Raw genomic sequence first — 15,094 nt, 5'->3', positions numbered from 1 at the left:
CATCAGGCTGTTGATGCACTCGCCTCACAGGTACAGACTGACCTGCTGGCGACACCATAAGTAAAGTAGTAAAGTAAATAAATAAAGTAAAGCCCCTCCCGTTGATCATCGATGTGCTCGAGCGGGCCCAGTAACGTCTCCATTGGAGACTTTGTTGTTACTGTGTCTGGCATATCGAATACGTCACGGGTAGCTTGCCAGGCTCTGCCGTGTGGGCGAGATACTCTCGGTAGCTTGCCGGGCTCTCCGAGAGGGGCGGAGGAATCGAACTCCGGTCGGCCATGTTGGCTGCGTGCAAGGCAAACGCCCTACCGCTGTGCTATCGCTCTAGCTCCACCATACCCCCTAGGAATTACTTCTGATGGTGCTCAGGGGATTATGGGGTTCTGGGGATCAAACACAGGTTAGCTGCATGTAAGACAAGCTCCCCAGCTGCTGTATTATCTCTCTGGCCCCTAAAGTGAGTATTGGGGCCAGAGAAAGCTCTATGGGATAGAGGCTCAAAACCAATAGAAGGGACAAAAAAAAAAATGGAAAAAGATAAAAGGAAAGGAAGAAAAAATAAAGAAAAGTTAGTTTCTTCTTTGTTTTTGGGCCATACCTAGTCATGCCCAAGGCTTACTTCTGGCTCTGTGCTCAGAGATCACTCTTGGCTGGGTTCAGGGACCCACAGAAGTGCCAGGGATCAAGCCAGAATGTCCTACCCATTGTAATAACGCTTCAGCTCCTTTTTTTTTTTTTGGGTCACACCCGGTGATGCACAGGGTTTACTCCTAGCTCATGCACTCAAAAATTACTCCTGGAGGTGCTTGGGGGACCATGTGGGATGCTGGGAATCAAACCTGGGACAGCTGCATGCAAAGCAAATACCCTACCCGCTGTGCTATTGCTCCAGCCCCAGTTCCTATTTTTAAAGTATTTATAAGAAATTATTCTTGAGAGGCCAGATTGATAGCACAACAGGTAGGGCGCTTACTATGCATGCTACTGATCTGGGTTTGATCTCCAGCATCCCGAATCTCGAGCCCGTGAGGAATGGTCCCTGAGTGCTAAACCAGGAATAAGTCCTGATCACCACTGGGTGTGATCCCCAAAATGAAGGAGAAAATAAAGGATTATCCTACTGCCATGAGAACTATTTTCAGCACAATTCTCTAAGCTAGGAGGTAAGCGTTCAGAGATTTCTGGTTCCTCGTTCATGCTGGGGTCACTGGCTCTAGAGAGTTCTTGCGAGTTGTGGAAGGTGATGGGAGGGTCCAGGCTGGAGCCTCAGTTTCCTGCTCCAGGAGCAGGGATCCTGTGGGCCAGTCCAGCTCTAAGGTTTGTTGCCTGGGTTTCTGGCAGGTAGAAACCAGATGGCAATCACTGGGCTTCTTTCCAGGAACGGAAAAGACTCCGAGAGGAATGCCAGGCTGAGACTAATGCCCACACATGGAGGGAGGCTTGGCCCAAGCCTGGGCCAGCACTGGTCCAGCAGCAACTACCACTGCCTCCCCAGCCATCCCCGCAATCAAGGCGCCAAGGCACTGAAGGCCTTAATCAAAGCACCTGCAAGCAGATCCTCCAGGGTGCCCCGATGCCAGGCCCACAGCTTGACTCAATGGGGACTCAGTATGTTGCAGGTGTATTCAACGCTGCTCATGGTAAGTTGCAAGGAGGGAAGAAAATAGTAAGTGAGAGGGCTGGGAGCAAGCAAAGGCAGGAGAGCCCCTGTCCCCACTCACCTCATAGTCCTGAAGCCATCTGCTCCGCCTCACTGCAGTTCACCCCGGGAATTACCTCCTCAGTGTGGTTTGTGCCCATGAGAGCTGTTGGCAGCTGCAGCATCCACTGGCCCTGGGAGGTCCCTGGCTCAACCTGAGGGTTTTCCAAGTGGGCTCAGTTTGAACTTTGGTCCCAGATAGGGTCTGTTGCTTGTCCCCAAGACTCAAGGGACAGGATGCAAGTCGGACTGGGGGATGACTCCAGGCCTTGGAGCAACTACTCTGCGTGTGGGAGGCCCAGGCTGAACTCCTGGCACTGCATGTTCTCTGAGCACTGCCGGGAGCAATGGGCCAACTGCTGAGCCAGGAGGAGCCCTTGAGCAGTGCCAGTTATAGCCCAAGGACAAAAACAAGACAAAGAAAGTTCACCAGTGCTGGGTTCTGGTCTCAGGATCTGTCAGGCAGGTGGTTTGTCCTTTGTTTTCTCATCAGGCTTTAAGAATTCATGCCAAGTTGTCCTCAAGAATTCTGCACGCCCCAAACTAACGGTGAGACAGTGGGGAAGGTAGCTGGGGGTCTGGGGATCTGAGAGCATGCTAGCATGGATGTGTGGGGGGCTGTGAGAGGATGGTGGGCTGGGAGGGGCAAGGGCCTGTGATCATTTCAGCCACTTCCGGACAGTTCATTCCTTCCCTCCTTACCCCTGGGACAATGGTAGCACATGGAAGGAGTTGACAATCTATATGGGTAGACAGGACAAAAAGCAACAAAAGAGAACTTTTTTTTCTGTTTATTTTAATGTTTGTGGTATTTCTGGCAAGTTGTTGGGCAGGGATCAAACCTGGAGCTCCTACATCAAAGTCTGTTTCAGAATCTCCAGTGGAGGAAATAGTTTTGGGGGGGTTTTCTGTGCATATATCTCTATATATGTACACATACACATATACATATATATTTATAAATATATAAATGTATACATATAAATATATCTCTTTTATTTGCCCTTTTGGGGTCACACCCAGCGATACACAGGGGTTACTCCTGGCTCATGCACTCAGGAGTTATTCCTGGCAATGCTTGGGGACCATAGGGAATGCTGGGAATTGAACCCAGGTCGACTGAATGCAAGGCAAACGCCCTACCCACTGTGCTATCACTCCACCTCCTAACTATATCTATGTTTTTAATTTTATTTTTGGGTCACACCCAGCGATATTCAGGGGTTACTCCTGGATCTCCACTCAGGAATTGCCCCTAGCGGTGCATGAGGGACCACATGAAATGTCAGTGATAGAACCCACATTGGGCACATGTAAAGCAAATGCCCTACTGTGATGGCTCCAGCCCTGGTTGCTGTATTTTTGCAGTCCAGAGATTGAAACCAGGTTTCATGCATGCAAGTCATGTGATTTGTGTAACACTGAGCCACATGCCTGGCCCTAAAGGGGCTTTTTAAAGTGCTTACTGGATAGAGGCTGCTCACGCAAGAGGAGGTCAGAGGTAGGAGTCTCAGGATCACTCTTCCTGGGAGTGTGACTTCATTTGTTTTTGTCTATAGGCCACACCTGACAGTGCTCAGAGCTTGCTCCTGGCTTTGCACTCAGGGATCATTCTTGGCAGCCTCAAGGGACCATGCGGGGTGCTGGGTATCAAACCTAGGTCAGTCCTATTCAAAGCACGTGCCTTGCTTACTGTAATATCTCCCCACCCCTAATTTATTTTGAGAGCCTCAATTGCCCCATCCATGAAGATAGTTTATTTTCTTTCATCATGAGGTCACTTTGAGATCTATGCCCTGGTCCCTGGGCGCTGTGTAATCCCATCAACGGCCAAGACCCAGAGACTATAAAACCCTGTTCCCGGAAAGGAACAGTGCAGTCTCCTGCCTCTGTGCCTGGCTGTCCTCACCACCCCTTGGAGGACGGTGGGTTGAGTTTCCCTCCCCATCCCGAGCAGAGCCCCAGCAGCTGAAGACCTCTGGTTCCAGCCACAGCCATGCTTAAGACCACTTTATCCATATGTTCGGACGAGCCTCACGCATGGAGGAACTGGCAGAGGAACCCAGGTGTGCGGGACCTGGGGTATAGATCTCCAAGCCTGTTCGGATTGGGACTGGGGCCTCCTCCACCCAGATCCCTATCTTCCAGTGTGTAGGCATTACACTCACCAACTGCCCTGGGGCCGTGTAATCCCATCAACGGCCAAGACCCAGAGACTATAAAACCCTGCTCCCGGAAGCGCGCGGCCGCAAATGCATGATGCACTGACATCTTATCATCTAATTCTTACTCTGGAGAACCTGGCAGGTTACCAAAAGTATCCTGCCCACAAGGCAGAGTCTGGCAAACTCCCCGTGTCGTATTCAATTTGCCAGAAACCAGTAACAATGATGGGTCTCATTCTCCTGATCCTGAAATATCCTCGAATATGACACTTTTTAAAATCTCAGGGTTAGGACGAAGGAGATGTTACTGGGGCCTGCTTGAGGCAATCGATGAACAACAGGTTGACAGTGACAGTGATACAGTGATGGGACAGTGGGTGGGACAACAGATCAAAGGGTTGCAGTGGGGGTTGATGAGACAGAACAAGCGTACGGCACTGCCTTGCACTCAGCTGACCCTGGCTTGATCCCCAGCATGGTGTATGGTCTCCCACAACTGCTGGGGGTCACTCCAGGAGTAGCTCTCCCTGATCATTGCAGGGGGCACCCCAAAACCCAACCTTCCACCTTATCAAAAATGGAGAGAAGAGATGAATAGAAGTTTCCTCGAAGAAGAAATACAAATGGCCAAAAGGCATATAAAAATGCTCTATATGGCTAATCATCAGGGAAATGCAAATCAAAACAACAATGAGATATTACCTGACACCAAGGAGATGGTCATCAAAAAGAAAAACAGGGCTGAAGAGATAGTACAGTGGGTAGGGCACTTCCCTTCCATATAACTGACCAGGGTTTGCTCTCCAGCATCCTGTATAGTCCCCTGAGCACTACAATTACTCAGGAGTAATACCTGAGTGCAGAACCAGGAGTAACCCCTGAGCGTCCCTGGGCATGCTCTCCCCCCCAACAAGGAACAGCAACCAGCGTGGGTAAGAATGTGGGGAAAAGGGGCTGGAGTGTTAGCACAGTGGGTAGGGTGTTTGCCTTGCATGCAGCCAACCCGGGTTCGATTCCCAGCATCCCATATGGTCCCCTGAGCACTTCCAGGAGTAACTCCTGCGTTCAGAGCCAGGAGTAACCCCTGTGCATCGCCGGCTGTGACCCAAAAAGAAAAAATTAAAAAATTTAAAAAAAATTTAAAAAAAGAATGTGGGGAAATGAGACCTTCATTCACTGCTGGTGGGAATATCGACTGATCCAGCCTTTTTGGAAGACAATATGGTCATTCCTCAAAAAAATAGCAGTTGAGAGCTAGAGTCATAGTACAGCGGGTAGGGCGTTTGCCTTGCATGCAGCTGACCCGGGTTTGATCCTTGGCATCCCATATGGTCCCCCGAGCACTGCTAGGAGTAATTCCTGTGTGCAGAGCCAGGAGCCACCACTGAGCATCACCGGGTGTGACCCAAAAAGCCAACCCCTCCCCCCAAAAAAACCCTAACAACTCAACTCCCCCTCCTTCCCCTCAGAAAAAAAAAAGGGCTGGAGCATATTCTTTGCATCTTTGCATGCAGGAAGTCTGGATGCAAGTCAGTCCCCAGCATTGCAGTTTCCTCAAGTACCTCCAGAAACTACCCCCACAGAGCTGGGAGTAACTCTCACATATTAGCAGGTGTGGCCCAACTAACAACAACAAACTGTCACAAAGACACATGCCTTAATTAAAGAGAGAAACAAGTGAGCTGGAGAGATGGCTCACTGAACTGAATGCATACTTTGCATGAGAACGCCTGGCTTTACTGAGGCATCAACATGTGCTCCCTGAGCACCACTAGGAGTGACTCCTGAGCATGGAGCAAGGGGTAGCCCCAGAGCACCAGTGGATATGACCCAAAATCCAGAAAGTCTGGAGGAGAGCTAGCATAGGGGTTAAGGCCCTTAGTTTATATGCCATCAACTCAGTTACATCCCTGGAACTCATATGGTTCTCCGAGCACAACTAGGCGTGATCCCTGAGCACAGAGGGAGCCTTGAGCACAGCTGGGTGAGGCCCCAAAACATAAAAATAAACAAAATGCCATTAAAGGTTTAGCTTAGAGCTATTGATCGCAGGCCATCAAATTCTAGATGGTAATCTTAGATGAGAATTATGTAAAAATACAGGTGTGAGGGGCCTGAGCTGTAATACAGCGGGGAACGTGCTTGCCTTGCATGCAGCTCACCCAGGTTCAATCTCTTGCATCCCATATGGCTCCCCAAGCCCCCCAAGAGTGATTCCTGAGTGCAGAGCCTTGAGTAAACCCTAAGCATAGCTGGGGGTGACCCAAAACCAAAACAACCCCAAATGTGGGTACAAAGAACCAGAAAACCTTTTCCAATTGAGCATTTCACTTTGATTTTCCTGGACTCAAAAGACTTAATACAATGTTGCAGCCCACCCAGAAACTTCTAACCTGTGTTGCTTGTTGTAATCTGTTTCCAGTCGACAGACTACATACAGCAATGGTGAATAGAACCATCAGCCCAACACAGAAGAGCATCACACCTCACCGCCTGTGACATCTCCACCCTTATCACCCCCGCAGCGTGCCGAGAAGCAGCAGCTAGTCATTCATAAAATGTGATTTCTTACTGCAAAGAATCAAGAGACTCTGTGAGACTTGAAATGAGGGAATGGGGATGGCTTAGGGGGGCAGGGGTCCCTGAAGGAGGAAGAGTGAGTGGGAGAACTGGAAGGCGGTTCTCTGCTTCTCTAGACAAATCAGTGGGAGAACTTGGTTTTGAACTTCCCGCCCAAGCCAACACTACCACTACTGGTTCTTTTTGTTGTTGTTTTGGAGCTATACCTGATGGGTTCTCAGGGCTTATTTCTGGTTCTGCACTCAAGGATCACTCCAGGCAGGCTTGGGGACCATACAGGATGCCAGGGATTGAACCCAGGTTGACTGAGGGCAAGGCAAATGTCCTACCTGCTGTACTATCGCTCTGGCCCCTAGTTGTTATTTTAATTTTTGGGGGTGGGGAGTCGCACCCGGCGTTGCACAGGGGTTACTCCTGGCTCATGGACTCAGGAATTACTTCTGGTGGTGCTTGGGAGACCATATGGGATGCTGGGAATCGAACACGGGTCTGCCGCGTGCAAGACAAACGCCCTACCCGCTGTGCTATCATTCCAGCCCCCTCACCCCTAGTTCTTATTGACTGCCACCCTTCACCTCATATAATGCTGAGGGCTAGGTGGTCACCCAACTAATAGCTTGTAAGCAAGGTGAGCTAGACCTATGATTCCCAGAACCCACAGAGAATCCTGGGGTGAGACTGGATGACTTTCTCTCCAGCCACAAGGTGAGCCAGCGTGAGAGTGGAATCACAGAAGGGGCCACAGAGCTCTGTGTGCTACGTACTGGATGTGCAAAAAAGCAAATGGTGGACTTTGAATTCCTGCCTGGAACAGATTTTGCTGAAAATGAGAGAGAGTGCATGAGTCCACGTTTCACTGGACAGAAGGCAGAGAAGCCCTGCAGATCCCAGCCTGCTCACTCCTGGACTCTGCCATGGGAGGTGGAGGCGGGAAAGTGCCTCTCTGCCCCTCTCCCCACTCCTGTCTCCCTGAGCCTGTTACCTGCTAAAATCTCACTCCTGAAAGCCCTGCTGGCTCTAGACAGGCACTGATGGGTCCCTCCCAGATTCTGCAGAAACCTGCAGATTCCTGCTGAAGGGCTCTGGGTGACATTCTTTCAGGATTAACCATATTCCAGTTTGTCCAGTTTGTTCGGGCCCTGGGGAATGGTCTGCCTGTCCACTGCTGTCTTACCTGAGACTGCGGCTCAATGCAGGCTCCAAGGGGAGTTTTGGGGTAGAAGCTGGGTTTCTGGGTTTCTTGAGCTAATTCAAGGGCATGACTGCTTTGCATGGAGGAGACCTGGGTGGAGCCCTAGCAGCGCATGGCCCCTGAGCAGCACCAAGAGCGAGCCCCGAGCCCAGAGTGAGGCAAAGTCTTGTGCACCTCAAGATGTGGCCCAGTACCCAAAATTCAAACCCAAACGAACATCAGCACCACAAAACCAAAACAGCCTGGTTTCCACCCCAGGACAGAGGCTATGCGAGGCAGGAAGGGTATGGCTTTTGTCTGAGCTCCTGATGGCTACTGCATATGTCATCTCTCGGTCCAGTGGGCAAAGTGAGCCCCAACACCCGTGCCTGCCCCTCCCGCCCCGGCTCTCCAACCACAGGGGTATGCGGGGGCAGCCCAGGGAGCTGGGAGTCACCTGTTGAGTGGCCAAAGGGCTGATGTAGAGGCGGAGGTTGAGGGAGACCTGACCCACCACCAGAGCCACATGCAGGGCCTCAATGAGGCAGGTCACAGTGACAGGGTAGTAGTTGCTGTTGGAGATATTCAAGATGCTCTGGGGAGGAAAGCAAGGAGGGCTGAGGGTGGCCCTCTCTGCAGAGAGCTGATGCGTCCCAGTCACTAGCCTCAGTCCCCCTTCCTCCCTCAGGGGTGTCAGCTGGTGAGCACCAGTGTTAGGAGTCCTGCTGTTTCCTTTTTGGTTTTGGGGCCACACCCATCAGGGCTTACTCTTGGCTCTGTGCTCAGGGATCACTCTTGGTAGTAATTGGGGATGGGTTGGGGAAACATATGTGGGCCCCAGTAGAACCGGGGTCAGCTGGATGCAAGGCACATACCTAACTCTTGTGCTCTCTCTCACGGGCCCTCCGGGTGTCAGTGTTTACTCAGACATCAAGCTGGCTCCAGGCTCAGCTTCACCCTCCTTGGCTTCTAGAGTCCTGCCCGCCCAGGGAGTCCCAGTCACCCCCATGGTGATTTCTGTTGCCAGTTCTGACTTCCGGCTGAGGAGAGTCCCAACTTCTTATCTTCTGTGGGCGCTGTGGTTGCCTAGTGCCTATTATCTTTCCCAAGGTTTTGATACCCTCCGGGTGCCACAAGATCCCCGGTTTCCCGTACATGGGTTGTTCCCAAGAAATATTGTCAGAGGGTGTGGCTGGAGCTTTTGGACACTGTAGATCTTGGCTTTGTTGAAGGCCATCATGAGGAGTTGAGGCTCACAGGCTGCAGAGATGGAGCAGGCAAACAGGTCAAAGGACAAGAGTGGTCACCAGGCAGATGTGCAATGCCAGGAACAGGAACAGCTGCCTGTGGGAAAGCAGGGACCCCTGTTGTCCATTAGAAAAATTGAGGTGGGGGGCTGGAGCAATGGCACAGTGGGTAGGGTGTTTGCCTTGCACATAGCTGACCCAGGTACGATTCCCAGCATCCCATATGGTCCCCCCCGCCAACACCACCAAGAGTAATTCCTGAGTGCAGAGCCAGGAGTAACCCCTGTGCATCGCTGGGTGTGGCCCAAAAAGCAAAAAAAAATCGAGGTGGGGCTGAGCAATAGCATAGCAGGTATGGTGTTTGCCTTGCATGTGGCCAACCCAGATTCTATCCCTGGCACCCCGTATGGTCCCCTGAGCACCACCAAGAGTAATTCCTGAGTGCAGAGCCAGGAGTAACATCTGAGCATTGCAGAGTGTGACCCCCAAACAAAAAACAAATGTCAAGGCTAAATCTCAATTTTCCCCCAGCAAAGTGGAATGAGGTGGGCAGGTGCCTCCTGGTTCAGGTTTGGAATCCTGGGATCTCTCAGCTGGAAGAGGGAGAGATTTCAGGCATGAACCCTAAAGAAGGGTCTCTAGGGGAGCATGAATGAGGGTCACTCTCCTGGGGTAGGGAATGGACCTCCTCTCCTGACTCTGGTGTCATGTATGAGCCTGAGGCCAAGTGGACTAAGGTCAAGTCCAGTAAGAATTTGATGTCCCTAGGGCATAGTGCAGTGGGTAGGGCACTTGCCTTACACTATCAGACTTCCAATTCCTGCCTGTCTATATGGTCCTTTTTTTTTTTTTAAATTATGTAGGAGTACTGCTATTTATTCAGCCACTGATTAGCTGATTGAATTGTGCATGAACTCCACCTTACATTTTTTTCATTTTTTATAATTTTATTTATTGAATCACCGAGAGCAGTTACAAAGCTTTCGGGTCTAAGTCTCAGTCATAACAATGAAACACCCATACTTTCACCAGTGCCCATTCTCCACCACCAAAAACCCCAGTATGCCCTCATCCCACACCCTCCCCCTAACCTGTGGGGCAGATGATTTCCACATTACTCTCTCTCTGCTTTGATCACATTCAATATTTTGACACCAGACCCAGCATTATGATTTGGGATTTTACCCCAACACTCAGATCTGCTGAAAAGGCAACAGTAGACAATTTGTTTTCTATTGCTGGTTATGAATAACATATGATGTCACGTGGCTGCAGTAGTGGCCGCGCGATTTTGAAATTCCGAAACTTTAACACTTAAATCTGGAGGGATTTCTGCCAAAAGCCACTTGGTTTCGAGATCTGCTTCTGAGTCTCTGGGATCATGGCCGTTGAGCAGCTTGATCAGGAGCCAGAGAGGCCGTTCATGAACGATGACTTGGGGTTTCTCGTTGGGACGGGGAGACCAGGACCGGCTCCACCCCCATCCCGTGAGGCCCAACAAGTTTCATCGCTGCGGGCCCAGACCTGACTGTCCAATGGCCTCTGGAGGATGACGGCCACCGAGCCGCCAAGGGGGAGCAGGCGGAGTGACAACACCCTTTCCCCCCAGGGGTGGCCCACCGACAGTAACCTACTGCGGGGTCCGGACACATTTCTGCCAAAAGCTGCTGGGTTTCAAGAATTGTTTCTGAGTTTCTGGGATCATGGCTGTTAAGCAGCTTGATCAGGAGCCAGAGAGGCCGTTCATGGGTGATGACTTGGGGTCTCCTTGGGGTGGGGAGGACAGGCCCGGCTCCACCCCCATCCCGTGAGGCCCTGCGCATCTCGTCACTGCAGGCCCAACCCTGACTGTCCAGTGGCCTCTGAAGGATGGCAACCACTGGGTCGCCTGAGTGAATAGGTCAAGGCACAAAACCTATTCCCTCCTGGGTTGGCCTAGCACCAGTAACCTACTGCAGGGACCGGACGCATTTCTGCCAAAAGCTGCTGGGTTTCGAGATTTGTTTCTGAGTCTCTGGGATCATGGTCATTAAGCAGTTCAATCAGGAACCAGAGAGGCCATACCTCCAATTATATAGCTGAGCTGGAGGTGGTTTGTGGGTGTGTTTCCCACATACCTAACTTTTGGCCGTTTACTTTCTTGGTAAACTTTGCCCCAAGTTTTTGGGGTCTCGCCAAAGGCACAGCAGCAATTTTGGGTTATCTGGAAGTCTGAAGGCGCCATCAGGCTGCTGATGCACTCGCCTCATAGGTACAGATTGACCTGCTGGCGGCACCATACCCCCTTCTATATGGTTCTTGAGATCTGCCAGATGTGATCCCAGAGTGCAGATCCAGGAGTAGGCCATGGGACCAGTGGGTGTGGCCCAAAGCCAAAAATGGACACTGGGGTCAGAGCAATAATAGCAGTGTAGGGCATTCACCTTGCATGCCATCTGGGTTCGATCCCTGCCATCCTATATAGTTCCCCAAGCCTGCCAGGAATAATCCCTAAGCAGAGCCAAAGTAAGCCTAGAGCACTGCTTGGTATCTGTCCCCCACCACCTGTCCCTGCCCCCCTATTATATAAGCGATTTCAAATCACACCACAGCCCCAAGGGAGGTTGTTAGTTAAACTTACCTGGTATGCTTGGATTAGGATAAGATGCAAAAGACTCTGTCCCCTATTTCTCACAGAAGGAGAAGGAAGAATCCAGGGGTGCCTTAGCCTGGGGGTATCCAGAGACTACAGAAACTGGAATGGAGGGTGTGTAGTGCCAGGGGCTTGCCCCATTCGGAGCCTGGGAAAGCCTACCCCACTCAGGGACTCACATCCTGACCACTTCAAAGGGCCCCCAACTTCACAAAGACCAAGAAATTCAGGCAGGCATTTTATAGAACCTTTATTTCATCATTCTTTAAGTGGCTGGGTACAAGTACAATGGAATGGCCCACCCCTGAACCCTCAAACTCAGACACTCAGAGATCCTGTATCACCAGATCGATTACACCCTTCTACTCAGCTCCTTCCAGAAGTCGGATAAAAACATTTTCAAAAATCACAATCTGGTTGGCTTGAGGTTTGAATCCCAACTTAACAGCATTTGAGAGTTACATTATATACTGTAAATAAAATATCACTATGGCTACTGATTAAAATCATCATCATAAATACCAACCAGGTTAAATAATACTATTTTAGTATCCTTCCCGTCTGGGCTGGAGGATTACATTTTGGACTTCTTTTTCTCATGAATAAAATTCTTAGTGTTTTTTTCCCCTGTTTTCACTAATTCTATCTAGTCCCTCTTCTATGAACAGACCTGACCCCCCTCTTTTCTCACTTATCCTGGGGTCAAAATAAAAACTTCACCCAGTCTTTTCCTACCTGAACTGGGCAAAATTTCAGCCTCCTCTCCCTGCCTAGACTCTCTAGGGCTAGATCCTGTGAACAAATTTCCAACAGTTCAAGAAGTCACCAGGATTCTAAGAAGTTACCGGGATTTCCCATGCCTGGCACAATTTCATTTCCTTTCCTGAACTTGGCTGAGATTAACATAGGAGCCTGCCTTGCACTTCCCGCATTTCTATTTCTCCCCACTCCACAGGCTGGAGCCATAGCACAGTGGGTAGGGCGTTTGCCCTGCACATGGCCGACTGGGTTCAATTCCTTTGTCCCTCTCAGAGAGCCTGGTAAGCTCCCCGTGGCATATTTGATATGACAAAAACAGTAACAAATCTCACAATGGAGACGTTACTGGTGCCTGCTTGAGCAAATCAATGAATAACGGGAGGACGGTGCAGGGCAGTGAACAGTGCCCCACTCCACAGTAAGATTCTGTCCCAACAGTAAGAGAGTAACTGTTAAAATTATCTTTCCCTTTAATGTAAGGGTCTTCCCTTTCTTTATAGGATTAGCAAAATATTCCATACTACCAACTTAGATTTCCCCCATTAAATAAAAAGAAACATGTAAAATTACAACAGGAAGTGCTCAACAAATGCCAGTGGGCTGGCACACTCCCCTTTCCTTCCACGAAAGGACAGGGACCCAGAAAGTGGTTACTATTAAATGGACTGAAGAGGTCTTTATTTTTTTGCTTTTTGGGTCACACCCGGCAATGCACAGGGGTCACTCCTGGCTCTGCTCTCAGGAATTACCCCTGGCAGTGTTCAGGGGACCACATGGGATGCTGGGAATCGAACCCGGGTTGGCCGCGTGCAAGGCAAACGTCCTACCCGCTGTGCTATCGCTCCAGCCCCTGAAGGGGTCTTTAGAAAGGAACAATGCCAATGATTAAATCTTGCACGGAAATGACTTTCTCTGGACAAAGACTCTAAGTAGCAACATTCAAATCACACTCAGAGTGTCTCTTCAATCCCACACAGCTATGAGGCTTGCGGGCAGGATAAGAGAAATTATCAGAATAATTCTTGAAAAGTGTCCAAGATTAATTTCTTTTAAAATATGACAACAGAAATCCACATTAAAAAAAAATAACTTCAGGGAAGCGTAAACCAGAAAGCAGTTCTAAGGAAGTTCAAATTATATTCTTCAATGAACTAAGATGGAGAAAAAAATTTTTTATTTGCTTTTTTGTTCTTTGGGTCGTGCCCCACTGTGCTCGGAGTATCCTCCTGGCTCTGAGCTCAGGGATCATGCCTGGCGGTGCTCAGGGGAACATATAGGAATGCCAGAAAACAAACCCAGGTTGGGATGTGCAAGGCAAATGCCCTACCCACTGTACTACTGCTCTGGGCCCTGGAGAAAGAAATTTTATCCAAATCAAGTGAAAAATTATCTTCCTACTAGTCAAACTATGTCTACAGTGAGATTTTTAAGTCCTGCTCTTTGATTTGCTCCCCAAAATACTGTAGTACATGTTTTTATCTTGTAATTCAGTGATGGGCTCTTCACAGATTTACCAGATTAAAAAATAAGCAAGGGCTCCTCCCCTACCCCCAACGACAGAATACAGATCATCTCTGAGCAGCAGGCAAAGTTATTTAATACAAGGTCACTCCTCAGTAGCGGTGGCTGTACCAGTCATTGTTGTTGACTTGAAGAAGTTCGGTCACAGCGTGGAGGAGGTTGTAATTGTGCTTCTTCAGCAGCCTGAGGTTCAGCTGCCGGTCACAGAATCCCATTTCAAAGAGATGGGCCATCAAGGCTGCCCTCTGTTCCTCAGAAACTACTGGCTGTGAAAAAATGAAGAAAAGCAGAACCCTGTCCATCAATTTACAGTTTTTTTTGGGGGGGTGGGGGCTGGGCAGGTAGGTGTGGCTTGGGTCACACCCAGAAATGCTCAGGGTTACTCTTGACTCTGGACTTGGGAATAACTACTCCTGGTGGTGTTCAGGGGACCATATAGATTTGATTTTGTTCTGTTTTGGGGCCACACCCAGTGGTGGTCAGGGATTGTTCCTGGCAGCTGGGGGAGGAGGGGGAGATCCATATGGGGTGTGAGAAACAAAATCCAGGTTGGCCACTTGCAAGGCAAGCATCTATCCACTGTACTATCTCTCCAGTCCCATGGGGGACCATATGGGATGCTAGGGAATGAACCCAGGCTGGCCGCGTACCCTAGCCACTGAAGTTTACTTGTTATTTCATAAACTTGTATAACCTTGTAAGTCAGACATATACTTCCATATTTATTCACTAAAAGAAAATCAGAGGGGCTGGAGAGATAGGAGAACAGGGAGATTTCCTTGCACCTGACCAACACGAATTTGATCTCATGCACCCCAGAGTGTCCCCAATCCTGGTCAGGATTGATCCCACAGTGCAGAGCCAGGAGTAAGCCCTGAACACAGCTAGGTGTGGGTCCCGAACAAAATCAAATAAATAAAAGAAAATTAGACACATGCGTGGAGTGGCAATCCTGCCCATATGATACTAATGGGTCTTCTAATAGGATTAGAGAAACCAGAGGGCGTTTGTGCTGAAAGAGGAGCAAAGAGAAAATAAGCAACTCATCAACTATCCTTAAAACTTGGAAGCAACGATGCGTCAGGTTCAGGGAACTTAAGGAAGCAAATTTTTTTTTTTTTTTTTTGCTTTTTGGGTCACACCATGCAGATGCTCAGGGGTTACTCGTGGCTCTGCACTCAGGAATCACTCCTGGCAGTGCTTAGGGGACCATATGAAATGCTGGGAATTGAACCCCGGCTGGCCGCGTGCAAGGCAAACGCCCTACCCACTGTGCTATTGCTCCAGCCCCCTAAGAAGGAAGCAATTTTTGAGGCT

The 15,094-nt window shown here is 49.6% G+C and overlaps 1 protein-coding gene across 2 annotated transcripts in view; it reads right to left on the bottom strand.

The window, feature by feature from the left end:
• Positions 1–13,728: 13,728 nt before the first annotated feature.
• NBR1 (NBR1 autophagy cargo receptor) overlaps positions 13,729–15,094 on the bottom strand; it is a 36,973-nt gene continuing 35,607 nt past the window's right edge. For both annotated transcript variants that reach the window (XM_056127891.1, XM_056127890.1), the window contains one exon: positions 13,729–14,043. In XM_056127891.1, the coding sequence (XP_055983866.1) occupies positions 13,870–14,043 (174 nt within the window). In that variant the 3' untranslated portion in view covers positions 13,729–13,869. The remainder of the gene's footprint in view (positions 14,044–15,094) is intronic.

This window comes from Sorex fumeus, unplaced genomic scaffold, assembly GCF_029834395.1.
Source record: "Sorex fumeus unplaced genomic scaffold, SorFum_2.1 ptg000063l, whole genome shotgun sequence".
In the NCBI taxonomy this organism is placed as follows: domain Eukaryota; kingdom Metazoa; phylum Chordata; class Mammalia; order Eulipotyphla; family Soricidae; genus Sorex; species Sorex fumeus.
Note: the sequence above shows the minus strand (reverse complement) of the source record. Positions and strands in the feature narration are given on the sequence as shown.